This window comes from Mytilus edulis, chromosome 2 (genome assembly GCF_963676685.1).
Source record: "Mytilus edulis chromosome 2, xbMytEdul2.2, whole genome shotgun sequence".
NCBI lineage: Eukaryota > Metazoa > Mollusca > Bivalvia > Mytilida > Mytilidae > Mytilus > Mytilus edulis.
Genome location: NC_092345.1, coordinates 5127841 through 5154360, shown reverse-complemented (window position 1 = coordinate 5154360; position 26520 = coordinate 5127841). Strand labels below are relative to the sequence as shown.

The 26520-nt window shown below is 33.7% G+C and overlaps 1 protein-coding gene and 1 long non-coding RNA gene across 3 annotated transcripts; one reads left to right on the top strand and one right to left on the bottom strand.

Annotated features, from left to right (window-relative positions):
* The first annotated feature begins 1146 nt into the window (after positions 1-1146).
* Positions 1147-20161, top strand: LOC139511283 (neural cell adhesion molecule 2-like). Of its 2 annotated transcripts, XM_071297896.1 has the most exons (10): positions 1147-1277; positions 6110-6210; positions 7323-7607; positions 7953-8234; positions 11997-12281; positions 14763-15071; positions 17432-17710; positions 18042-18166; positions 18774-18910; positions 19421-20161. In XM_071297896.1, exons 2-10 carry the CDS (start codon positions 6129-6131, stop codon positions 19803-19805), a joined length of 2169 nt encoding a protein of 722 aa, XP_071153997.1. In that variant the 5' UTR covers positions 1147-1277; positions 6110-6128; the 3' UTR covers positions 19806-20161. The 2 variants fall into 2 exon arrangements, with proteins under 2 accessions (XP_071153997.1, XP_071154000.1); XM_071297899.1 differs by lacking the exon at positions 14763-15071 and having other exon boundaries at positions 19421-19878.
* Positions 8729-9923, bottom strand: LOC139511284 (uncharacterized). Its single transcript, XR_011661993.1, has 2 exons — positions 9791-9923; positions 8729-8929 (listed from the first exon to the last, which is right to left on the bottom strand). It is a non-coding gene; the product is annotated as an uncharacterized lncRNA (long non-coding RNA).
* Positions 20162-26520: the final 6359 nt, after the last annotated feature.

Below are 26520 nucleotides of genomic sequence, written 5' to 3'. Positions count from 1 at the left end.
TTAGCACGCAAGCTTACAAAAGATATTACCATACAGGCATTGCCTACAAACCCAATAGAATCGGCTGTAAAAAAACTTACAAGAATGATTTAGCTCTCTAGAGTCTTATGAATTTTAAATAACAAAACAATATGCATTTTGTTAACATGACCAAGTTTACGAGTATTATAAATATATTGTGAATATAAAACTCATTGAACTCAATGTTCCGCTCACATTTTTCAGGTTCAATGTAATCAATGAATATAAAATCTAGTCCAAATCAAAAAAAATTCATTTATTTTAATAGAATCACTCCACAATGATCACATATAATATATTAAGATTTTGAATTGATGTATAGCACGGACTAACGGACGGACCTGTAAACACGAGCATCCTATACTATAGTACCTGGGGGGCATACCAGTCAGAATAATATTTAACGCCAAACTTAATGGCAAACAACTATTAACTAGACCAATAATAAATTGATTCAACTGACTGACGGACGGTCGGACATGAACCTTAATGCTTCACAGCTCATGATCGTTGACGGGCAGTACAATCAGATTGATATTCTTACATATAAAAAAGAAGATGTGGTATTGCCCATGAGACAACTTTGCACAAGAGACCAAAATGACACAGACATTAACAACTATAGGTCACCGTACGGCCTTCAACGCAATGAGCAAAGCCCATACCGCATAGTCAGCTATACACGCATTGTTTTCAGTCCATAATCTTAATTGTGTGAATTGGCGATATTTTGATAAAAAGAGGCGTAGATGAGAGTACTTGAAAATGCATAAAGAAAATGCCCAACAGACAATCGATGGAAATCCATCTAATACAATTGTTCAGAAAAATAAATACGATCAAACGAAAAATAGGTTTCAAAACATTGCTTAAAAATCTTTGGTTATTGAACACAAAAATAATTTAAGAATTAAGAGGTTAGCTCATTTTATTTTCATACTTTCAACGAATGAAGAACGAATCTTTTTAAACGAATACATAGTTAAGTAAGGAACTTCTAAAATACTGAAATAATTCAACTCAAATATTTCCACCTGTTTGCCCTTTTTTATTTTTTTAATGAAAATAGTTTATAAAGTTATTCTATTGTTGCTTGGTTTCTTAATTTCAACTGATATTTGTGAACAGATATCATGTAAACAAACCAACGAGAAAAATCCCCGTGACATGAGCAATTTTCACGTGCAATATATATAGTCACGATTTTCATTCACCTGTTAGTCTGCCAAAGTTAACGTGACAAAGAACATCGAAAGGTAAGCACATATTTTTTTAATTTAAAATTAATGATAAGTATAGAAATTGTATGTCTATTTAAGACAAATGCACATTGATACTCCGAGGTATTGAAAGCATATCAAAATTACAAATAAATGCTCAATCCTAAAAGATAAATGTTATATGATTTTATTTTAACAAGAAAGTTCTATTCATTTATTAATGTTTCAATCTCAGCGACTGGTAAATGTCATTCATAATTTCATTAGACATGTATTAAGTATTTTGGTACTGAAACCAAATAGGAAACCTCTTTTTTGTTTTCAATGCAGCATTGGATTTTTCTTTTCAATGGATGTCCCGTTTATCCAGGACGCTATCCACAAGAAAACGTTCTGGTAAATGACTAGTCCGAGATTACTCTGACGTCCAACGACTGTCTAGCAAAACAACCGTTGGACGTCAGAGTAATCTCAGACTAGTAAATGAAAAAAATAAATATATATAATAAAAACAATGTACATCCATATGATGTTGTCATTTTCCTCCTAATGATAGCAAAACAAAAGTGCAGCATTCTATATGAAGTTTGTGTAGATTTGGTTTGCACCGTTGATACCCGAATGCATTTCTGTTGAACTATCTTCAATTATTTCCTACTGGCTTTATAACTCAGTTACGTCAGACACTGATTTTCAGACAGAAATATACTAACAAAACCGTTTGACATGTAATAAAGATTAAACGATGGAAATTTAATAGACACTGGAAAGCTGAATACTAAAATTTATGATAAAAGTGATGATTTTTCATTTCCTATCGTTAATTATCCGTTTTTAGATGTTAACGTTCCCTTGTCACCATCTTACGGTGTTTATATACACATGGAAAAAAGTATTGCAACACCTTGATTTTTTAAAAATTGAAAAATCAGTCTCTTATTTTGGATGGAATATGATAAAGCATTTGTAAAATAATATCGAAACGTAGTTAATGATAACATTGGCTTTAAAACGAACACAAAATGTATGAAAAAAAAGGTTTTATCGAACCAAAATTTTTATAACAAAATGAAGTGTTTTTTGTACAAAAAAATGCATTTTACAAGTTTTACTGTAGTCGAACTTTACAATGTCAGACATTTCAAAATTATTATTTAGATGATTGTTCACATCATGGTTGGTCGATATACGCCAAATAATTAGTACTTTGTGCGCAGCTTCCATTCAAACGGATAACCGCATCTTAATGTCTTCTGATTCCTGCCATAAGTCGACTCATTTGTTGCTAAGCTAGCAGCAACCATTCTTGACACAAGGTATTGTTTATTTCATGACCTGTTTGAACTGGGGTGTCCTTTCGTGCACTTTACGCCCATCAGTGTCCCATATATGCTCGATATGGTTCAAATTCGGGCTACGAAAGGGCCAAGGAAGATAAACCGAATTCCATTTGAACAATGGATCTTCCTCCACAACGTTAATTTCCAACTTTGGCGAGCTCTGCACAATATTGGATACGGGCATCTGTGTGTCTGTTCGTAGGCAAAGGTCCCCGAAATGGTATTATCGCACGATAACCAGTAGCGATGAGCCGATCTTGAACAGTTCTTGCTTAAAGGCTCCTGTATGGTCATTATTCACTTTTTAGGATTGTATTTTTTGCAATGGGTTTCCTTCTGACCAACCTTCATTATGCTTAATTTTCCCTAGCAGATGTTATAGGGGATCTTCTTGACCTCGGAAGGTCTTTAACATCGTTTCTTGCCTGGATTTTATTCTCAAAACGACTTATAGTGGAATGGAGATGACCACACTACGTGCAATTATCACAGCGGCATACCTGCTTCCCTCATGCTGGATATCTGCCATCTTGCTGCAGTTATGAGTTGTGGATGACCAATTACAAGGTGTAAATAACATAAATTTATAAACTTGGTTATTTTAAGTGTTGAAAACAATGAGGATTAAAACATCTGTTTTAGTGTTTACGAGTACAGTAGCTGCATGTGCAGATAAGAACTGAAAGAGTCGATATTTATTGATTAAACTCAGGTGATATTTAAATAATGTTTAACTAGTTCTATTTCAAAAAATCATTTAATAAAAAAATAAAAAGTATTTTTTTAATTTGAATTTTAATTTGGTGTTGCAATACTTTTTTCCAGGTGTATATATCTCAACTTGTACGATTCGCTCGTGTATGTAACAATGTTTTAGATTTTAACGAGAGTAATTTATGTATTATTGAAAAATTATTACACCAGGGTTTTCGATATCACAAACTAGTCAAAACATTTACTAAATTTTATCATCGGTATAAAGACATCATTCGTAAATATAGCTCAATATGCAGACTTCTAATACGTTCAGGTATTTCACATCCAATTTTTTATGGAAATATTCTTTATAAAGCACAAAGGTGTCAGTATTCACCTCAGAAACTTGCAAAACCTTTGAATAGACTTATTAAGAAGGGATATAATTACGATACTGTTGTAAAGTCATTAAAGATTGCATATTTTGGCGTTAATATTGAGTCACTGATAAGGTCTTTGCATCGGAACTAAACACATTTATTCTAAAAACAGTTGTTGGCATGACACGGGTTATGTTCTTCTCATATATGTTATGATGGTATGATACTAAACCCCTAACGGGAAGGATTGTGCCTGATGTTCATATGATGAAATCATAATCTTTCAGTCAGTTTAATTGAAGTCTGGAGCTGGCATGTCAGTTAACTGCTAGTAGTCTGTTGTTATTTATGTATTATTGTCATTTTGTTTATTTTCTTTGGTTACATCTTCTGACATCAGACTCGGACTTCTCTTGAACTGAATTTTAATGTGCGTATTGTTATGCGTTTACTTTTCTACATTGGCTAGAGGTATAGGGGAAGGGTTGAGATCTCACAAACATGTTTAACCCCGCCGCATTTTTGCGCCTGTCCCAAGTCAGGAGCCTCTGGCCTTTGTTAGTCTTGTATTATTTTAATTTTAGTTTCTTGTGTACAATTTGGAAATTAGTATGACGTTCATTATCACTGGAGTAGTATATATTTGTTTAGGGGCCAGCTGAAGGACGCCTCCGGGAGCGGGAATTTCTCGCTACATTGAAGACCTGTTGGTGACCCTCTGCTGTTGTTTTTTATTTGGTCGGGTTGTTGTCTCTTTGACACATTCCCCATTTCCATTCTCAATTTTATTTAACATTTTATGGTAATTCAAACGGACCTTATACGATGTAACAATTTAATACAAATAAATCGAGATGACCTTGTCATAAATGTGTAAGGTTCATCATGACAAATATGGCCTTATTATATCACTTCAAAAACTACTCTGTACAGACTTACCTGTACAGTAGTCTACAGATAATCTTAAGACATCAATAATGTTTATTGGAAATTGTTCTTTGCTGATTAATTACATTATAAACGATACATTCTCAGATAAAAAATAAACAGTCAACTCACGGTTTTTTTAGAACTAGAAAACAATTAAGTCTTCAAGTTGTTAATAAAAGTTAGATAAAATAAATTCAATTTACTGATAAATTGGTTTTTTTTTGCGGTTAACAGTACATTCTCCCTAACATCTTTTTCACAGAAAAGACACTGGATACTTGATCTAGTTCCTGGCATCCTTTAATACTAATCCGGGATACAGCTTTGTCTAAAAACTCGGGGAGATATTGTTTGACTGATCAATAACCGATTAAGGCGCTAACTTAAAGTCATAAGAAACCTCAAATCAAAAAAAAATAATGCATATGTTTTTTATAACTCAATCGATAGTTTTCATTGTAAAACTTATGTACATATACTTTTTTCTGAAGAAAATTCTTTAATTTATTCATATTTAGAAGAAGTTTACTTTATTTGAATTGCTTCCTTCCAGCAAGCAATTCCCCCGATATATTTTCCGTATGCAAGGTGACCTCAGTGTGACCCATCTCGTAAAAATCCGGTGACCACAATACGCATGGATGTCCTTAAAATAAACTATTATCTGAATTTACATGTTAAACACGTGCTCAATTTCCATGTTTTTTTGTTTATTTTTCGTCAATTGTTGACAAACAGGTGACAATCGTTAAACTTCGGCTTCAGAACACGAACTTTAATTACCTGCCATATTTTCACAACAACACTGACAGATTGAAAAAAAAATTGACGATTATACGAAGTTTACACGAAAAAAATGATAAATTGGAGCACAGAAGACTAAGTTTATGATGTTTGTATGCATTGGTTTAAGAATTGAAGAACATTATTTTTCACCGGTCACTCGTTTCTTATGACTTTAAAAAGACTTTCTTAGACAATTACATTTTTTTTTACTATAATGCCTTATACGATTTATAAGAACAAACCCTTATTATGCACACAACTTAATTGTTTTAGAATAAATGTGTTTATTTCTAATGCAAAGACCCTATAAGTGAATCAATATTACAGCCAAAATATGCCAAAGTTTTATTTTGTTTTTATGCCCCACCTACGATAGTAGAGGGGCATTATGTTTTCTGGTCTGTTCGTCCGTCTGTCCCGCTTCAGGTTAAAGTTTTTGGTCGAGGTAGTTTTTGATGAAGTTGAAGTCCAATCGACTTGAAACTTAGTATACATGTTCCCTATGATATGATCTTTTAAATTTTAATGCCAAATTAGAGGGTTTACCCCAATTTCACGGTCCACTGAACATAGAAAATGATAGTGCAAGTGGGGCATTCGTGTACTGGGGACACATTCTTGTTTATACTTGGGATGTGTCTGTACCAATTTTCAAAATACAAAATTTAAAACGAAATTGTTTCTTGTATAGGGATTTATTTTAAAAGTTTTGATTTGTATCCACTATTTTTTTCAGCAAGCATCTTTCTTTAACAATGGATCTGAAAACAGACCACGGAGTGGACAAGTTGTTGATATGCTTAGTTTTGCTACTTGTTCCAGCCGTGATTGCCCAAGGTAAAGATTATTGCTAATTTTACAAAACGCGATTACCAAAGTTAAAGGTAAGGTCTATGTTACTCCATGTAAATAAGTGCTGATATTGTCCCAGCCGTGATTGCTGATGAAAGTGGTCAGAAACAAGTTTTTTTTCTATATTTTTGTCTAGTAGTAATGCCCTTTTGAACCTATAATTTTTACCTAAATACACGTTTGCTAAAGTTTTGTCATCGTAACTCCTCCGAACATGCACAACAGTATTTCATGAATGTGTAATTAATAAGGACATAATATCAACAAGAATTTATTATCAGTTGACTTTTGGACATCTTCGCTAGCTAATGGTTACGATCCACTCTCCTCCTCAACCATCTTCGCTATCCAAGGGTTACGATCCACTCTCAGAGAGGCTTTTGACTTTTGGAGCAGTTATGAGTCTTTGAAGTCCAGTGAGATTTTGTTTGCCAACTGACAATGTAGGGGCGTGTGGTATGCGAGCGTGCTCAAATGTTCATTAATTGCACTACTATTTTGCCATACCCCTATATCCGCATAGTTCTAAGTATGTCAGTTAGATAGATACTTCGTGCAATGTCTTTAGCTTTGATGAATGCATTAACAATACAGTAAGTGCACATATCGTTTTACTCTGGACCTCTCCGGTGCGTATCAAAGTATACTAATAAACCTACCAATCTAAATATTGAGACTTCTTAAAAAGGCCCCTAGTTGATCCTAGTTGGATTTTGTTTTGGATGAAATTTTTTTCAACCTCATGATACTTCAAACATGCGCTTACTGAAACGAACGGTCGTTTAAGTGAATCTTGTAGACCTTTTTTAAACCTTTTTGTTGGAATTTCTAATTGTAAAAGACTTAAAAATTCATAGCAGACAGGGGACTTAATTCATATCTGTTTAGTCTTTCCTTGACAGTTAAAAATCCAGACAGGTATGTTATTTCCGATGGCAGCGGCGGCTGATGAATTTTTTAAAAAGAACTTGCTCTTCACACCGAATTGTATGGTTCATTCCTTATTATCTATATAGACTATATACATTTCTATACCACATGCATATATGATTCTGAATGTAAATTTACTGCATTATGACAACCTAACTTTTTTTCAGTACCACCCGGCAGTCCTGTTATCACTTCGTCAAAAGAACGAATTGAGATTGGTGACACTATCACGTTGACTTGTACCTCCAAACGTGGTATTCCAGCACCCAGTGTCAAGTGGTACAGAGGCGAAAACGAGATTTCACCCATTTACAATACTGTGGGCGATTTAACGACAAACACCTATACATTTACAGCTAGTGATCGAGATCAGTTTGCAGTTTACGAATGTCGAGTTTTCAACAACGTCTTACAGAACCCCCTGACCAATACCATATTTATAATAGTATATAGTAAGTATATCTAGTGCATTAATCAATTATAGATAGATATGCAGTATATAGTAAGTATATCTAGGGCAGCTAATCAATAGATGCAGATATCATGTTCCGTTGAAAAAAAAACATAAAAAGGTCATAACCTTTATACAAATTGAGAAAGGAAACGGGGAATGCGTGAACAGTCAATAACCGGTTAAAAATACAGAAAACAACCAGAGACCACAATGGGGTTTCATCACACCGCGAAAATCCGGCACTCGGAGGTAGGTCCTCAGCTGGCTAATAAACAATAATGTATATTTAGTTACTTAATTAAGCGCTGCTTTTGTTTTAAATATTACTTAATTTTATTTTTAGAGCCATTGGAGGTGAACGCGCCTAGATTATCGTACTCGGCCCAGACGTCAAACAGTGTAACACTACAGTGTGAAGTGACCAGTACTGCTACAAACATTTATTGGTACAAGAGCAACCAACTATTACAAATTGGTTCAAATAATCATTTCTCTGGAGGCAGTGTCCAGACTCCTTCCTTGACAATTACTAACATAGCGCTATCGGATGGTGGCGAATACGCATGTTCCGCGACAAATGGTATTGACACAAAAAGAAGCAGAAATATTGTTCTATCTGTGCAAGGTTAGTTATACATTGAATAACTGTAACGAAGTAAGTTCTTTGGGAATTGTCAGGTGGCCAATGTCATACAAAACCAAATTAAAATATAAATTTAATTAACAAAACAAAATAAAGTAAATTCAACAAAAATGTAATATGAAATGAGAACACAAATGTAACTAAATAAACACACACGGAACAAAACAAAATGTCATGAAATAAACATAAATCAAACAAATTTCGGCCTGCACACTTTCCGCACACTGCCCGGATACGTTCCTCGTTGTACGTACTGTAGATGTAAATGATGAACTGGGTTGTTCCCCTTTAAATTTCTCTTTATAATTAAACGGACGAATTAACTAATTTTCACATATATCTGGTTGCTTCTAAATTGATTGAAGAGAACACTAAATTTGTATGAATAAATATAATGCTGAATAACAAACTATAACTGCTTTAAACTGCATAAATACTGCACGGACTTCTCGATTTCTCAACTAAAAATGTATATAATTTTACGGACTTTTTGCTCCAAATAAATAGAAACGGACTATAAATTTATCACCGCCTCCATGCGTTGTAACTCCAACCAATATATCACCGAGTTGTTACCATTTTTAACCCCGACACCATTAATTCATCGACACCATTATCTCCGACCAGTCGACAATTAGCAACGTGCCAACGCACACTAAAACCGGGCCTAAAAACCCCTGCAAAATAATAATTGAACCCAAAAATTACTTACGTTATCTATAAATATGAATAATATGGCAATTATCCGTACATTTGGACCGCGAGCAAGAAATATCATCTCGACAGCAAATTGACCTCAATGTACCATAAAATATATAGACAATAACTGTTTAGTGTCTTTAAATATCAGCTGTATTTGTACGAGGCTAGGAAACAAGGTGTATGCGAGCTTTTAGCGAGCTACTACACCTGTTTCGAGCCGAGTACAAATACAGCTGATATTTAAAGACACTAAACAGTTATTGTCTTTATCCTGCAATTAATTCTGTATATTGTTTGTGTTTTGAAAGACACAAAAACTAAAATATTAAGCATTTATTTTAGATTTGTAATCCCTTGAGGCCCGCGTAGTAATATCAAAATCACACATTACGCTGAAGACGGGTTCGCAAAAAAGAATCTCAAATGGTCAACAATAATACATCGCTCAAGGTGAATAATTATCTATTTTAACATAACAACTAATTTCAACAGTAAAAACAAATAACAAAACATTGTCAAATTTGAAACAGAAGTATACGAGTTGTCCTACGCTTCAGACTTGACATTCACTAAACATGCATGCTGAAATTGACATGGTTGATTTTGTAACACAATCATACACATTCAAGTTTTGAAATCGACAATTGTCATCGTCATTGGAATGCAACTGGAATACACATTCTGAGGTCACACAGGTTCAAACAATACTCAGTCCGGCAGTGGGCGGAGCTTTAAAGCGATATCTGTATAGTATACAGATACAGTATAGCGATATCTGTAGGGCTGTATCTGTATAGTAGGACACCCAATTGCAGGATAAAAGTAAAATAACTTACCTGAGTGTTGTTTCAATTAGCCTTTGGACATCCATGTCCTGTCCTGACAATTATAATGTCCAAATTGCTATCTAAACCACAAACCCAACTGCACAAACGTGTGCTACTCTCAATGATCATGTGCCGACTGATTTGAGACTCACCTGTTAAATTTCAATAGGTGCGTAATCACGTGATAAACAAGGTCTGCTTGAACTAGATTACCGGTGTTAGTGAAAATAAGAGATAACATAAAATATAGTCCTAGGTGTAAAATAAATCATATAAATAATTAACTGAAGTTTGTTACAATAACATACATATTCTGTGTTTACAAGAATCTGACAATTATACTCCATTTTACATTTACTGGTTATATTTGCTCCAGCCAATGAGGTTTCGGTCTACAAGTCTTTGAAGATTTAAACAAGCAGACGGAGGATCACGAATGGTCTAAACAAAGTTTATATAATGCAATGGTTCAGGTCCTTGTAAATAACTACTTTACACATGATCTCTATTTTAATCAGATTGCATTATACGTTGTTAAGAGTTAACAATAATAACTGCATTGACAGTAAAATTAAGTTGGACCTCCGAAACTGTCTCAGATTTTTACTAATGTATTTCATTCTTTCATAAACCTCCAATGAAGTTTGCAATTCTTAACTTGTTAAACATAACCAGTGAGCACTATAAATGTTATTATCTGACCCAATTTAACTCTTTGCAACAGCTTTAACATATCTCGGGCCCCGCAATTATAACCAATGAAACGGATGGTCTAAATAAGATTCTAATATGGCGTACTTCTTTCGCTCTATGAATAAACCCATGCTCTAAATCCAATAATATTTTTTTGCACATGCGTATATTGACTACTGCAGAAGAATACTTTTTATTAATTTGATATGCATTAACATATTTCATTAACTTAAAACACTTCCAAACTCTTAAATGTCTATCATGCACATGTTTTTACTAATTCATTTATCATGACTGTAATGTGATGCATTCCGAAATTGACATATTTGACCTAGATACGACAACCGTTCATGCTGGCTGTTCCAAAACTCCGCCCTCTGAAAGATCAGTGCCAGCTAGCTGTTTGCTTCTCTGAAAACAAAAAAGAGGTTCCTGGAAGAGCCTACACAATCGCGTTACCCTTATACACATCGGACATAGAAATTACTTTAATTGTCCTAGTCAGAATCGAAATAATTGATGCAGTTTTAACATGGGTAGGCATTATATTCATGTTATTTTAGCACTTAGCTCGGGCAAAATAATTACGAATATAATGCCTACCCATGTTAAAACTACAATAAAGTATAGCTTGCATCAATTATTTCTTAATTTTCGGTTCATAAAGACTGTCAAAAGAGAGGTCATTTCAAGTTAAAAATACGCATGATTTGGTTTCTGTTAACCGTATTTAAACAAACATATTTGTGAGGTTTTTTAATGTATGATTCAGCCGATTGAGAAAGCCAGGATCGATTACAGTCTTAATTAGTTTTTATACACAAATAGACGTAAAATATACTTATAAATTATCGTTGATCATCTTAACCAGATTAATTTTCTCGCTTGAGCCGGGACGGCGAAAGCGAGAAAGGCAATCGAGTTGAGATGATCAATGATAATCTGTTTATCACTATTTTACCTATGACGATGTTGTCAATTTCATGTCAATTTCGTTAGAAACGCCACGTGCCTGCTTAGTTTCTAGCAATAATTTTCCATCTCAAGCGAGTAGCATGATATGAAACATTATAACGTAAAAAGATCAAAGGAAAAATGCACAAAATAGCGATAAAATGCATTTGGAACCAACTTTTCTTAAAGAAGTTTAAAAATTAGGGGTTTTTTTTGTTTTTATTTTGTGAAAACTCAATTTATAAACCGATTTTTTTTGGAAAGGTTTGTTATAAATCATTTCGGTAAAAAATTGAAAACAACACGTTTGATAATTTCTTGCATCCGAAGCGCTTTTCTGGATTTACCTTCATCAGGAACGCTCAAAGCTAAACAATTGAAATCTGAAGATGTATAAGTACAGAAACCGTTGAAGAGCTATATGTCAAAAATACCTAAAATGAATAGCCAAAATCGATCTAAAGCCAACTTTGCCTTAACTGAGTTATCTCGGTAAATATAATGATAAGTACAAAGTGTAAGTGATTTAACATGTTTGGTTTTAATTCTACGTTTTCAATATTTTCAGCCCCACTGGCAGTGATCGCGCCATCGACTTTGTATACACCCATGACGTCCACCAGTGTGACTTTAACATGCCGAATAACTTCCGGTACTGCTACTGATATCAAATGGTACAAGGACGATCAACAATTAATTATTGCTTTGAATGCTCGATATTCAGGAGGAAGTGTGGGGACTCCTTCCTTGGTCATCACTAACGTACAACTAAGGGATGGTGGCAAATATATATGTTCAGGGGCAGATGGTTCGGTTACCAGAAACACCACTACAATTACTTTATCGCCAAAAGGTAGGTAATACATAGCACAGAAACCAATTTGTTGAATGTCGTGATTTCTTGTTTTCATTTAAGTAGATTCTGAATTGGTGTACTCTGTGTATCAACGATATCTATATATCGGATTCTAACGTTAGCCAGAGGGGAAAGAACACATTAACCGATTTAGCATATACTAGCTGGTATTGAAATATACCTGCTAATTTTCTTGTATTCTATATTTAATATTTCATATTGAAGATGAATTGCCCTATTAAAATTAGAATGCAAACGACCTAGAAAAGGAATATTTAAATATGATTCTATAAAGATTATTCTAAAGTCCAATACTTTTCATTTTGCTTGGTACTCATTAAACATCTAGTATTGAGCGATATTGTGTAGAGGTTAATCCACTATGACGAGTTTGTCTTCCTCTTCATTGACTCACTTTTTAGCTCACCTGGCCCGAAGGGCCAAGTGAGCTTTTCCCATCACTTGGCGTCCGGCGTCCGGCGTCGTCGTCCGGCGTCCGTCGTCGTCCGTTGTCCGTCGTCGTTAACTTTTACAAAAATCTTCTCCTCTGAAACTACTGGGCCAAATTAAACCAAACTTGGCCACAATCATCATTGGGGTATCTAGTTTAAAAAATGTGTGGCGTGACCTTGTAAACAAACCAAGATGGCCGCCATGGCTAAAAATAGAACATAGGGGTAAAATGCAGTTTTTGGCTTATAACTCAAAAACCAAAGCATTTAGAGCAAATCTGACATGGGGTAAAATTGTTTATCAGGTCAAGATCTATCTGCCTCGAATTTTCAGATGAATCCGACAACCCGTTATTGGGTTGCTGCCCCTGAACTGGTAATTTTAGGGAATTTTTGCTGTTTTTGGCTATTATCTTGAATATTATTATAGATAGAGATAAACTGTAAACAGCAATAATGTTCAGCAAAGTAAAATTTACAAATAAGTCAACATGACCAAAATGGTCAGTTGACCCCTTTAGGAGTTATTGCCCTTTATAGTCAATTTTTAACCTTTTTTCGTAAATCTTAGTAATCTTTTACAAAAATCTTCTCCTCTGAAACTACTGGGCCAAATTAAACCAAACTTGGCCACAATCATCATTGGGGTATCTAGTTTAAAAAAATGTGTGGCGTGACCTTGCCAACCAACCAAGATGGCCGCCATGGCTAAAAATAGAACATAGGGGTAAAATGCAGTTTTTGGCTTATAACTAAAAAACCAAAGCATTTAGAGCAAATCTGACATGGGGGTAAAATTGTTTATCAGGTCAAGATCTATCTGCCCTCGAATTTTCAGATGAATCCGACAACCCGTTATTGGGTTGCTGCCCCTGAACTGGTAATTTTAGGGAATTTTTGCTGTTTTTGGCTATTATCTTGAATATTATTATAGATAGAGATAAACTGTAAACAGCAATAATGTTCAGCAAAGTAAGATTTACAAATAAGTTAGCATGACCAAAATGGTCAGTTGACCCCTTTAGGAGTTATTGCCCTTTATAGTAAATGTTTAACCATTTTTTCGTAAATCTTAGTAATCTTTTACAAAAATCTTCTTTTCTGAAACTACTGGGCCAAATTAAACTAAACTTGGCCACAATCATTATTGTGGTAATTTGTTTAAAAAATGTGTGGCGTGACCTGGCCAATCAACCAAAATGGCTGCCACAGATAATAGTAGAACATAGGGGTAAAATGCAGTCTTTGGCTTATAACTCAAAAACCGAAGCATTAAGAGAAAATCTGACAGGGTTTAATTGTTTATCAGGTCAAGATCTATCTGCCCTGATGTTTTCACATGGATCGGACAACCCGTTGTTAGGTTACTGTCCTGAATTGGTAATTTTAAGGAAATTTTGCCGTTTTTTGTTATTATCTTGAATATTATTATAGATAGAGATAAACTGTATACAGCAATAACGTTCAGCAAAATAAGATTTACAAATAAGTTTACATGACCAAAATAGTCAATTGACCCCTTAAGGAGTTATTGCCCTTTATAGTTAATTTTTAACATTTTTCATAAATTTTTGTAAATTTGTAGAAAATATTTTCCACTGTAATTACTGGACCAAGTTCATTATAGACAGAGATAATTGTAGCAACAAGAATGTTCAGTAAAGTAAGATCTACAAACACATCACTATCACCAAAACACAATTATGTCATGAATTTATCCGTGTCCATTATTTAATATGCACAAGACCAAGGTGAGCGACACAGGCTCTTTAGAGCCTCTAGTTCTTAAATCTTAGTAATCTTTTACAATAATCTTCTCCTCTGAAACTACTGGGCCAAGTTCATTATAGATAAAGATAATTGTAAGCAGCAAGAATGTTCAGTAAAGTAAGATGTACAAACACATCACCATCACAAAAACTAAATTTTGTCATGAATCCATCTGTGTCCTTTGTTTAATATTCACATAGACCAAGGTGAGCGACACAGGCTCTTTAGAGCCTCTAGTTTATTTTCTACTCTATAGCAACGCCATCACAGCCCATTCTAGTCGGCCCACAATCGGTTACAGCTGGTTCGTCTAATACATGGACATGTACGTCTACTGGTGCATTCCCTGCGCAAACTCTTGCAATGAGGATTGGAAATGAATTGTTTACCAATGAACTAGCGACAAACTCGCTGTTCGAATCCTTTGCCGGTTCGTATCGAGTTGTAGGGCGCTTGACATGGGCACCAAGCATGATACACAATCAACAAATCATGTACTGTGATGTCTTCCACCCACAAACATTAAACAGTAAACAGACTGCAAGTATGCAGCTGACAGTAAGATGTAAGTATTAGATTAGTAGAGACACATATTAGATCTGTAAATACACATATAACACATATAAGATCAGAAGATACACATATAACACATACAAGATCAGTAGAAACACATATAACACATACAAGAGCAGTAGATACACATACAAGATTACTGCCCCAAAGGCCGGTGACTGGGGAATAGAAATATGGTCACTTGGTCTTCTTCCGACTGGCAGTAAAACGCTTTCGGAAGTGGGGCTTCCGTTTGGCTGTGCGGGATGTATAAAGTTTGCAGTCACGTCCGGTCAGATTGGGGACGTTAAATCCGATGCCTCGTGTAAGGAGATTGCCACGCTCTTTGCACGTTAAGAACCCTTGAAACAACTCTTTGAGGGGTCCGTAGGTGACCTGTTGCAAGGCAACATTTCTGTCCCTATCCAATATCCCCTCTTGTCCAGTGGCAGTCAAATTTTCCCCGACCATCATTAAAGATGGCCTCTATTATTTCAAGACCAACCTATAGTATTTATTGTGAACTTGTTCTCGTCCTGAATATGCATGAGACATTTGCCACTGGACGTTAAGCAACCAACAGTCAATCATACAAGATCAGTAGATACACAAATAACACATACAAGATCAGTAGATACACATATAACGCATATAAGATCAGTAGATACACATATAAAACATATAAGATCTAATCTAACACATACAAGATCAGTAGATAAACATATAACGCATACAAGATCAGTAGATACACATATTACGCATATAAGATCAGTAGATACACATATAACACACACAAGATCAGTAGATACACATACAACACATAGATCTACAAGATCAGTAGATACACATACAACACATGCAAGATCAGTAGATACATATACAACACATACAAGATCAGTTGATACACATATAACACATATAAGATCAGTAGATACACATATAACATACAAGATCAGTAGATACACATACAACACATAGATCTACAAGATCAGTAGATACACATACAACACATGCAAGATCAGTAGATACATATACAACACATACAAGATCAGTTGATACACATATAACACATATAAGATCAGTAGATACACATATAACATACAAGATCAGTAGATACACATACAACACATAGATCTACAAGATCAGTAGATACACATACAACACATGCAAGATCAGTAGATACATATACAACACATACAAGATCAGTTGATACACATATAACACATATAAGATCAGTAGATACACATATAACACATATAAGATCAGTAGATACACATACAACACACACAAGATCAGTAGATACACATACAACACGCACAAGATCAGTAGATGCACATATAACACATATAAGATCAGTAGATACACATATAACACACACAAGATCAGTAGATACACAAACAACACACACAAGATCAGTAGATACACATATAATACATAATAGATCAGTAGATACACATATAAGATCAGTAGATACACATATAAAACATACAACACCAGTAGATACACATATACATATAAAAGATTAGTAGACACATATAAAAGATTAGTAGACCCACATATAAAAGTTTAGTAGACACACATATAAAAGTTTAGTAGACACTAGGATGAAATTTGAAAAAAATAGGCAGGACAGGAGTTTTGAGTTAAAAAAAAAGGGCAGGATGTGACACTTGCAAAAAAAAAATGTCAGGACAACAATTTAGGTAAAAAAAGTCAGGATAAACTAAAAAAAAAAAAAGGCAGGACCGATTAGAGTGAAAAATAAAAAGGCAGGACAGAGATTACAGCTAAAAAAAAGGCAGGACAAAACTTTTCATCCTAGCCCCCCCCCCCATCAAAATCAAATGGTAGCTCCCTTATATACTGCAACTCTTATAACTGTTCAAAATGAAGTATTTAGGGTGAAAACCGTCATTCTTTAATTGTAAGCGGACAACGTAAAATTGCCGCGAACCTGTATTTTATATTGACGTCATAAATAAAACTCTATGGAAAAGCATTGTCAACGTCATAAACAAGGTGATATACGGTCAGTGACTGTATATCACATATAAATATAGTCATTAATGCAATTTGACTGCTCAAATAGCACAGCTGCAGTATATATTATAAGTTATAAGATTAGTAGATACACGTGTAAAATCAGTAGTTGCATATATTATGATGAACAAGGTGATTGTGGATGAATTAAAAACAGTGTCATTGCGGTTTTGTTCTGTTTATTTTTTTATTACAGCAAAAAGCCTTTCCTTTTGTTCTATACATAATTTTAAAAAGTAATAAGAAATTTACATCCAAATATGATGATTTGGTAACAAAATTAAACTGTTCGTTAAACTTGAATCCATGTAATGCATAGGCACATTTTTGTAGCGTCTCTGTCCATCACGGCGCCAAGAACTTTCTATAATCCTGCTGAAACGGAAACTGTTACACTAGCCTGTATAGTTACTGCCGGAAACCCCACTGGGATCAGTTGGAAGCATGACAACGTTAATATTATAATATCCGGTAAAATGTCCGGAGGTACCATATCCAATCCGGCATTGAGAATATCCAATGTTGACATGAGTGATGCTGGTAACTATGTATGTGAAGCTACAGATGGTAGCGCTACCGTTAGAACCAACAACATCCAGTTGTCTCCAATAGGTATGTTTACAGTCCCATTCTCCATCCCATGTCAATTTACAATCCAATTCTCTGTCTCGTTGTACAAATTCCTCTGGTATCTGATACAAGTGTTTCCAGATTATTACGTGTAACAATTTATTTATTGTAATATCTAACAATTTATTTATTGTAATATCTATAGTAAAAAAACATGTTTATCATTGTTAAAATAAGAAGTCATTAATTTACCTCTTGTAATCTGTTGTATTTAAAACTGATTTTTTGTTTTAATGTATAACTGCATGTCTTATCAAAACTATCATGTTTTTCATTTATAGATAATGGATGTATGTTATATTTTTTTATTTAGAAAGAACTGTGTCCGAGTTCGACATCATAACTTCAATTCTTAAGGGATACAACAAATTTGTGAGACCAATCGATCCAGTTGTTAAGGTGACCCATTCTTTAATTCCAAAAGAAATGGTGAAATTTGTAAGTGTAGATGAAGATGCATTTTTAATGTATTTTTTATTTATAATTTTTTTCTTTGATATTTCCTGTTGACGTTTATCCTACATTTCCTTTGGTCCGTATAGCAGATAAAAGTCTACCAAGTTAACCAAACAATGAAAAACTAGACAAGAGTCAACAACATGTCGCAATCTAAGTCATCCCAAGTCTGGAAAATGTGGCCAATGAATTTCAGAGGTTAAAGATCTTTATTGGACACAAATTTCCTCAAATGAGGAAAGCCTTTTAAAATGTATTACAGAAAGCAATCACTGAAGACGTTTCTGACTTAGAACATGCGCACTACGAAAGATAAGAAAGATAATCGCTGAGGAAGTTTTAAAGACGTTACATGACATGCATCACATTTGAATTCTACTATGTTTATTTTTTTTAATATAACTGATGGTTTGTACCAACTCGTTTATAATAGTTATTATTTGTGTTTTAATGTTTATGTCAATCATCCCGTTTTAATCATAAATGTAATGTCAATTAGTCCTGTTTGATATTTACATGTCTATATATAAATGTTACCAGAAAGTGTGGTAGTTAATTTTTACATGAATCTTCGGTATTATAATTGTAGGATCATGAGATGCTTGCTTTCGACGCCTTGCAATGTATCACCTGGAACGACCCACGACTGTCATGGCCGAGAGGACAACCAAGAGTTAGTTTACCTTCATCTATTATCTGGTTACCAGATATTGTTATGTTAGGACAGTAAGTATTAGTTGTTTAAGTACCAGTCATTACGTTTTGACAATAAGTATCTATTTACTGATTATAAAATATGCTCCTTATTTACATTGAGTCAGTTTTTTGTTTTTCTTATAAAATGTGATATAGAATGATTGCTAACAAAACAAAACGATGTAGATATGAGCAGCTATGCTTTAAATAAATACATGTATGATTTGCTTTAAAAAGCCCTGACAAACTATTAAAACGTTGAAAATCAACGACCAAAGGTTGTTAGAACAGAAATGGTATAAAAATAGCAATTTCTAAATAAATGAAGTACAAATTTGCCATCTTCAGCTGATTTAATTGACATCTTTTAAGGATCCAAAATCATACTTGGTTTTAGTAAAACAATAAAAGTGTAAACACATAGAAAACATAGGATTGATATTCATATTACGTCAACATGTTTGAAGAAGCTTTCTCTAATATATTTGCCACTAGAATTCTTTATGTCTTAGCTTTATCATGATCTTTTCATTACTATAGGAAATTCACGAAGGACTTCGAGGATAAAGCAATAATTAAAAAGAATGGAGATGTGACATATTGTCCTGAGAGTATGATTATGTCTAAACACTGCGAGGGAATGGCCGGTAACGTTTGGGAATGCGAATTCAAACTTGTGTCCTGGTCCTACGACAAAGTGATGTTGGACATTTTCTTCCCAATAGGTATAAATGTGCCGTCGATCGATATGTCTATGTATTATGAACATGAAGAGTACGAGATCGTTAGTAAATGTGCCACCAGACGTGAAAAGACATATCCCTGTCGAGTTGGTACCTACCCGGAACTAACCTACACATTTGTGATCAGACGTCACCAATCTTATTGTAGAAATTTGAATAAGAATCCGACATGCAATTCCTAGGATCTCACTGCGCTCTAGTTACCCCATATATACCATATATACATTTAAAGACTACTTTGAAGATTATTTTTTTATCAATCCACAACAAAATACGTTTAGAAATGTATATTAACATTAATTTAAAAAGAAACAGAGCTGTTATAGTGGTTTCTCATTTATGAACATTTTTTTTCAAAGTAATCGAATTGTTAAAATATTGTAGAAATACGTGAATGTATATTCTATTGTTCTTTCTTGTTTCAGCAAATAAAGTGCTATATTTATGAAATATATATATACTAGTTTACTTATTACATTGTCATCTATATGATATCTGTATTGAAAAGATGGTACATATTAAAAACAAATGACCATAATCTGTTTTCATTTATCATTCTTGGACATTGTAATTGTACATCCGTCATTCAATAACAGAAATGGGTAAACATCAATGCGGAAGCAAACTCCTCGACCTTCGAGTCACAAACCCCAAACAAAATAAATATAATATCTTCTTTGACAAAAAACAGAACCTTAACTCAGCAATATTCGTAGCTAATAAGCAATTTTAACATATGCCATGCAGTCACTAAACAACTCCTGTAAAAGGAAAATTTTCGTCAAAGTTTTCATGACTTTCAATAAAGAATACATCGTACATGTTACCTCAATGAAATCAATACAGTAACACAGGTTAGGATTCGGTTATTGGTCTTGATATCATACCAACAGCATATATTGTATTCCCAATATCTAATTACGATTGGTGATTTACTTTATGCAACCTCTTTGTTCATTTAACATCGCAGTACTCATCAGTTATAATTAACAAGAGATGAAATTCTGTAATCCTGGTTTTCCTTTGCAATACGGCGTGAATTATTAGTACATGCTTCAGACGTTGTATAGGCTATACCGATACCTTATGTTACAAAGTTTCCGTCTGTCATATGTGCATGGTTTCTTTGTTCAGCAACTCCTTGTAACACAAAATTGCCGAGTTAATTTTACTGGTCAAGTCCGTTTCTCGGATACTACATGCATAATCCATACAACACAAATATCAGTGCGAATGACGGACGTCTTGAAAACACGGGAAAGACAAAAACGCACATATAAAAAAGATCTGATATGATTGCCAATGAGACAACTCTCTTGTGGAGACCAAATGACATACATTATCAACCATAGGTCACCGCACGGCCTTTAACGGTGAACAAAGCCCATACCACATAGTCGACTTTAAAAGGCCCCGAAATGACTAAAACAATTCCAACAAGAAAACTTAATTTGTGTACTAAATATGAACGAAAAACAAATATGTAACTCATAAACAAACAATCACGGAATTACAGGCTCCTACCTTGGGATAGGCACATACATACAGAATGTGGCGGGTTAAACATGTTAACGTGATCCCAACCCTCCCTAATCTGGGACAGTTACAGTGGTGTAACATAACTATAAAAATCTGTTTAAAAAGGATGAACTCATCTGCTGGATATAAATACAAATACTACAAATACTAAAAATACAAGTGGACGTGGCCGGGTACTTGTACATCCCAACAACAAAAATGCACTAATTACAGATCTGAGAATACTCTCAGTTACTGACTGTAGTTCAAAACCGGTAACAACTAATAAAAAAAAATCGTGCATCTAAGACTTATCAATTGCATAACCCGTTCTCGTTTATAACCTTGTCAGTTTATTCTAAGTTGGCAGAGGAACCATAGTGGCAAAATCAAAATAAAATCAGACCGTTGCTTTTCTCATTGTTTTACATGTCTTTTCGGGACCTTTGAAAGCTTGCTTTGCACTATGGTTTTGTTCATTGACATTAAAAATTCTTTAAATAAAGAAATGATGAACCAAACCAGAACAGAATATAAAAGACATTAACAAATTGAGCAAAGTTTGGCACCGTGCACTTATAATGCGGGTACAATATCGCATACGATAGTAAGGGATAGAGCATTATATATCCCTTCGCATGTTTATCATAAAGCTAAAAGATTAAATTTAGAATTCAACTATTTTACAATAAATGAAACTTAGTTTGGGTGTTCATCATTACGAGAACTTTTTAAATGATAATCTAAATTTGTTTTTGATCTCGGATTTTTTAGAAAATTTTCTGTTGCTGTTTTTTGGTTTTCCTACACAACCAAGTTACGTTTCCAGCTTGCTTATTATCTATTGTTCAAATAAAATACGAAGGTGGAGGAATTCTTTCCACTTTCTAACTTTATTTGGTCTTTTTTACTTTTTTCTTATTCCAGCGTCACTGATGAGTCTTTTGTAGACTAAACGAAACGCTCAAATACAAAATTTAAGTTCTGGTATCTATCATGACTTATCAAAAGAGCAATGGGTCAATATATATATCAATAAATAGGTTCGAAGTTTGAACTATCGAAACAGAAAATTCCAATTCTATATATAGAAAGATATTTAAAGCATAGTTTAATACACTACAAGGAAACAAAATACTAATAAATTATGGAAAGGTATGATCCTACTTCCAGCACTGGTATTAAAGAGATAATCGTAACTGCAATTACGATTATCCCAATATGGCGACGGTAGATATAGGTAAAATCTTTACACTCATTTTTCTTAATTGTAGCATGTTTTTGTCAATAGTTACTCAGCTGCAAGGTTTATCTATACCATTTCACCATATTTGAATCGTAACGGTGCACTGGAATTGTCTAAGCGCTTTGAAAATAGCCGTTGAAAAATTCGGGATGATAATCGTAACTCGGAAAAAAGATAATCGTAATTATGGTATTTAAAAATAAAAAAGATAATCGTAACTGGAAACTGTTTTATTGATATTGACACTAAAAACGTATATCTGATAGCATATTATGAAATTATGGCGATGAATTATTTACGAAACGTCCCAACATCTTATAAATGACATTTCTTTTTATGCATATATAATTAATTGTTCTTATGAAAACAGCTACATACTAGTATATTATAAAATTGGAAGGGTGGACAAGCTTCAAGAAATTTGGAAATGGGAAAACACGAACTTTGTTAATATACAGAAATTTATTAAACTAGGTATGCCACAAAATATGTGAATGAGCGATGGAAATTATGATACATGACAATAATTGTCAGGCGACACGCATGTGTCACCTTACATCAGATTTCTGATTAAGACAGTAAACAAAAAATAATTTATCCTGAAGTAAATAGTAAATATAGTTAATATTGTTTAAATTATTTTATTGTAGGTGGTTATATGTGCTATTTCTGCCCCCGGGAAGCCACTGCTGATTTAATTCTAGAACATACCCTATTATGCCATAACGAAGTAGGAAAGACATTTAGTATTCGTCAAAAACCGTTTGATATACATATTTGTGTTTTTTTTTTCGTCTGTCAAATGCTTCGTAAGACTATAGGTAAGGCTAATAAAAACAAAAAATAAAAGTAACAATAAACAAAAGTAACAATAAACAAAAGTAACAAAAAACAAAAGTGACAATAAACAATAGTAACAATAAACTGGTAACTATTCTAGATCCTTTACCATCCACACTGTTTAAAGAAACGTCCTAAAATACATGGGAATTTGATCAAAACATTTGAATTTAATTTTTAAAATCATATATCAGTATAAAATAGAAAAAAGTGAATCCAAAGGAAAAATATGGACGGCTGAATTTATTGATAAGAACTAAATCATCAGCGTATAACAGATATGATATAACATTATCATTTAACTTGGGTGGTTCACATGTTGAGTCAAAAATAGATGGTAAATCATTAATATATAAAGAAAATAATGTAGGGCTTAAAATACACCCTTGTTTTACCCCAACTGAGGAATTAAAAAAATCAGTGATACCTTCCGAGATCTTTACCAAGTACAGATCTTACATATCTTTCATTATACTAAAAAAAGGGACCATCTATGTTGTAATAAGACAATTTGTAAAAGAGGGCATCTCTATTAATAGTATCAAATGCCTTCCTGAAATCAATGAAACAGGCATATATCTTTTTTGACATATGAAAATGTGGTATACGTGACTTTCATTTTGAGCAATGAATTGAAAGGATTGCACTTTTGGAATATGGGATATAGCTAATCCACCCTTTTTCTCATCAATTAGAGATATATAGGTAAATTTATCCTAGATATTAACATGTAAGTTTCTTCATTTATTTTTATATGCGTTAATGTCACCGTTTAACTGGGCATTTACATTTTTAACACACAAAATACCATTGAAATGCTGAAAGACACATTTATTGTGTTTCAGTTACTATTATCATATAAAGAAAATTACGATTATCAAAGAAGAAAAATACCATAGAGTTACGATTATCATCCCGAATTTTTCAACGGCTATTTTCACAGCTCTTAGACAATTCCAGTGCACCGTTACGATTCAAATATGATGTAATGGTATAGATAAACCTTGCAGCTGAGTAACTATTGACAAAAACATGCTACATTTAAGAAAAACGAGTGTAAAGATTTTACCTATATCTACCGTCGCCATATTGGGATAATCGTAATTGCAGTTACTATTATCTCTTTAATACCAGTGTTCCAGGTTGAAGCAAAACACATTGTACATCTGATGCTGAAAAACATTTATCATAACGCAGGTATGATTCCTTATTATTATTTAAGGACACACTCTTTCAATATTCTCCATGATCTTAGTACTACTGAGTCAACTTTCTTAGCAACATACTGAATTTTCACAAAGCTACTGTATAATGCAGAAACATCTAATGATGTAAGGTACATTTAACAGATTGAACAATTATAGTAGATGTTTCGTTGATGAGTATATTCATGTACGGTTGTGACGTATACCTTTGAATAACACGCATGGTGAAGTGTTCAGTGTACCTTACAGTCGGAAACCCGGTTGAAATAGAACAAAAGAATCGAAGCTCTTTGTTAGAGAAGGCGATAAATGCTTACTGTAATGTTTACTATAGTGACAAAAATTTTAAAAGTTAGTAGAAACAAACAAAATTACCATTTTCTTCTAAATTAAGAAGTGTTTTATTTTAGAAACACCATTTACATAAGTTTTCAATTTATTTAGTACGTAGTTAAGCAGAACAATTAGATATCAAGTCGACGACATGGGTATCTTTCAAGTTGGATGTAGAAAATGCATAACCTCAGAATTAAAAAAAATAATTAACCACGAACTAGGGTTCATAGTCTTCAACCACTAAAAAAATCTAGTCTGCCCTTCCACGAATTATTTAAGTAGAATTTTTTAAAATGTTTATGAATTTTCGAAAATTCCACCTGACAACCGATCAGACAATAGTTTTAAGTTGAAACAATGCAGACAAGATCATTAACTGATGCTCATTAGCTAGTTGATACATTTGTCTTTTAAAATACCACTGACATCGTAATGGTGCAATGTGGATAAATTTATCCATTTCCGAGAGCAAAATTGGCAGCGCGTCATCCCTACAATGGCTTCCATTTCTACGATTGTGAAAATAATGGGGAGATAATTTTGACGAAGTAGAATCCTGACTGCTTACACAGGGTTAAGCTACACGTCCACTATTGACTCGCACAACTGTCTTACAAAAGGAATAACGTATTAAATTAATACATGGTTAATGTTATTACCCATCTTTATATTTACAAGATCATAGAAAAAAAAACCCAACATGAACACGACAAACATGAAAAGGGTCAAAATTCTAACCTTCTTTTAGTTGCCTTTGTAACGATATTTCTTTGTGCTAATTAAATAAAAGGATTTAAGGTTTTCTGCAATTTTAGTTCTGTAGCAAGGAACCAAAGGTCTGCCTTTAATACCAAACTGCTTTCTACAATTACATTGATATACTCTCAAGTCACCAAAGATACCAGGCTTATTTTAAAATTGGTGCGCCCGACGGGTATTTCGTCTACTAAAAGTCATCAGTAGCATTCGAATACAAACAATGACAAGGCCAAATAAAAACAATTTGACTAGAATTAAAAACCAAAAGTTGTGCCAAATATATACGGCCGAGGTTACTTATACCTGGGGTGAAGAAAAGAAACCCTTAGTAGTTTGAGTATTTTAAAAATATATATACATATATAAACATAACTTTCCACGCTATACTTATTTGCACTTCAGTGGACAATGTCAGGATTAAATGAAATGGAATGTCCAATTTGTTTCGAGGATTTTGTTCTTCCGAAGTTGTTACCATGTGGCCACACTTTTTGTGATAACTGCGTTAGGAAATGTTCCATTAGCTCGGAAGGTGTCATTTCATTGATCTGTCCACTTTGTAGATCAACGACAAACGACGTACTGACTAATTATTTCAAAGAATCAAAATGCATATCCAAGTTCTGTGAATTCTGTCACGACCGACTGAAAGTTGCAAATACTCGATGTGTAGAATGTCATTTATTTTATTGTTTGAAATGTTCGTACACACACATTCATCAATGTGAAGAAAATGAAAGACATAAAACAATACCTCGAATTTCGGATCTTAATCATCAATTCGGAACAGTTCGAACAAAATATTTATGTCGTCACTGGTGTGCTTTTGAACCGGAATATTCTACTATGGATGGCATCCAACACAATGTTTATTGTATCAGGGCATACGACGCACATGCGTACATCATCGTTGAAGGGCGTTCATACATATATAAATATAACAGACAGGGTAAATTAATAAACAAAATATGTACACCAAATATTCCATCGGGG

What these genes read in the sequence shown, in the direction of transcription:
- LOC139511283 (XM_071297896.1), top strand. Translation starts at nt 6,129, where the DNA reads ATGGATCTGAAAACAGACCACGGAGTGGACAAGTTGTTGATATGCTTA. An exon ending in CATATTTATAATAGTATATA is followed by an intron (nt 7,608 to 7,952) that starts GTAAGTATATCT and finishes TTTTATTTTTAG; the next exon opens with AGCCATTGGAGGTGAACGCG. An exon ending in TATGCAGCTGACAGTAAGAT is followed by an intron (nt 15,072 to 17,431) that starts GTAAGTATTAGA and finishes ACATTTTTGTAG; the next exon opens with CGTCTCTGTCCATCACGGCG.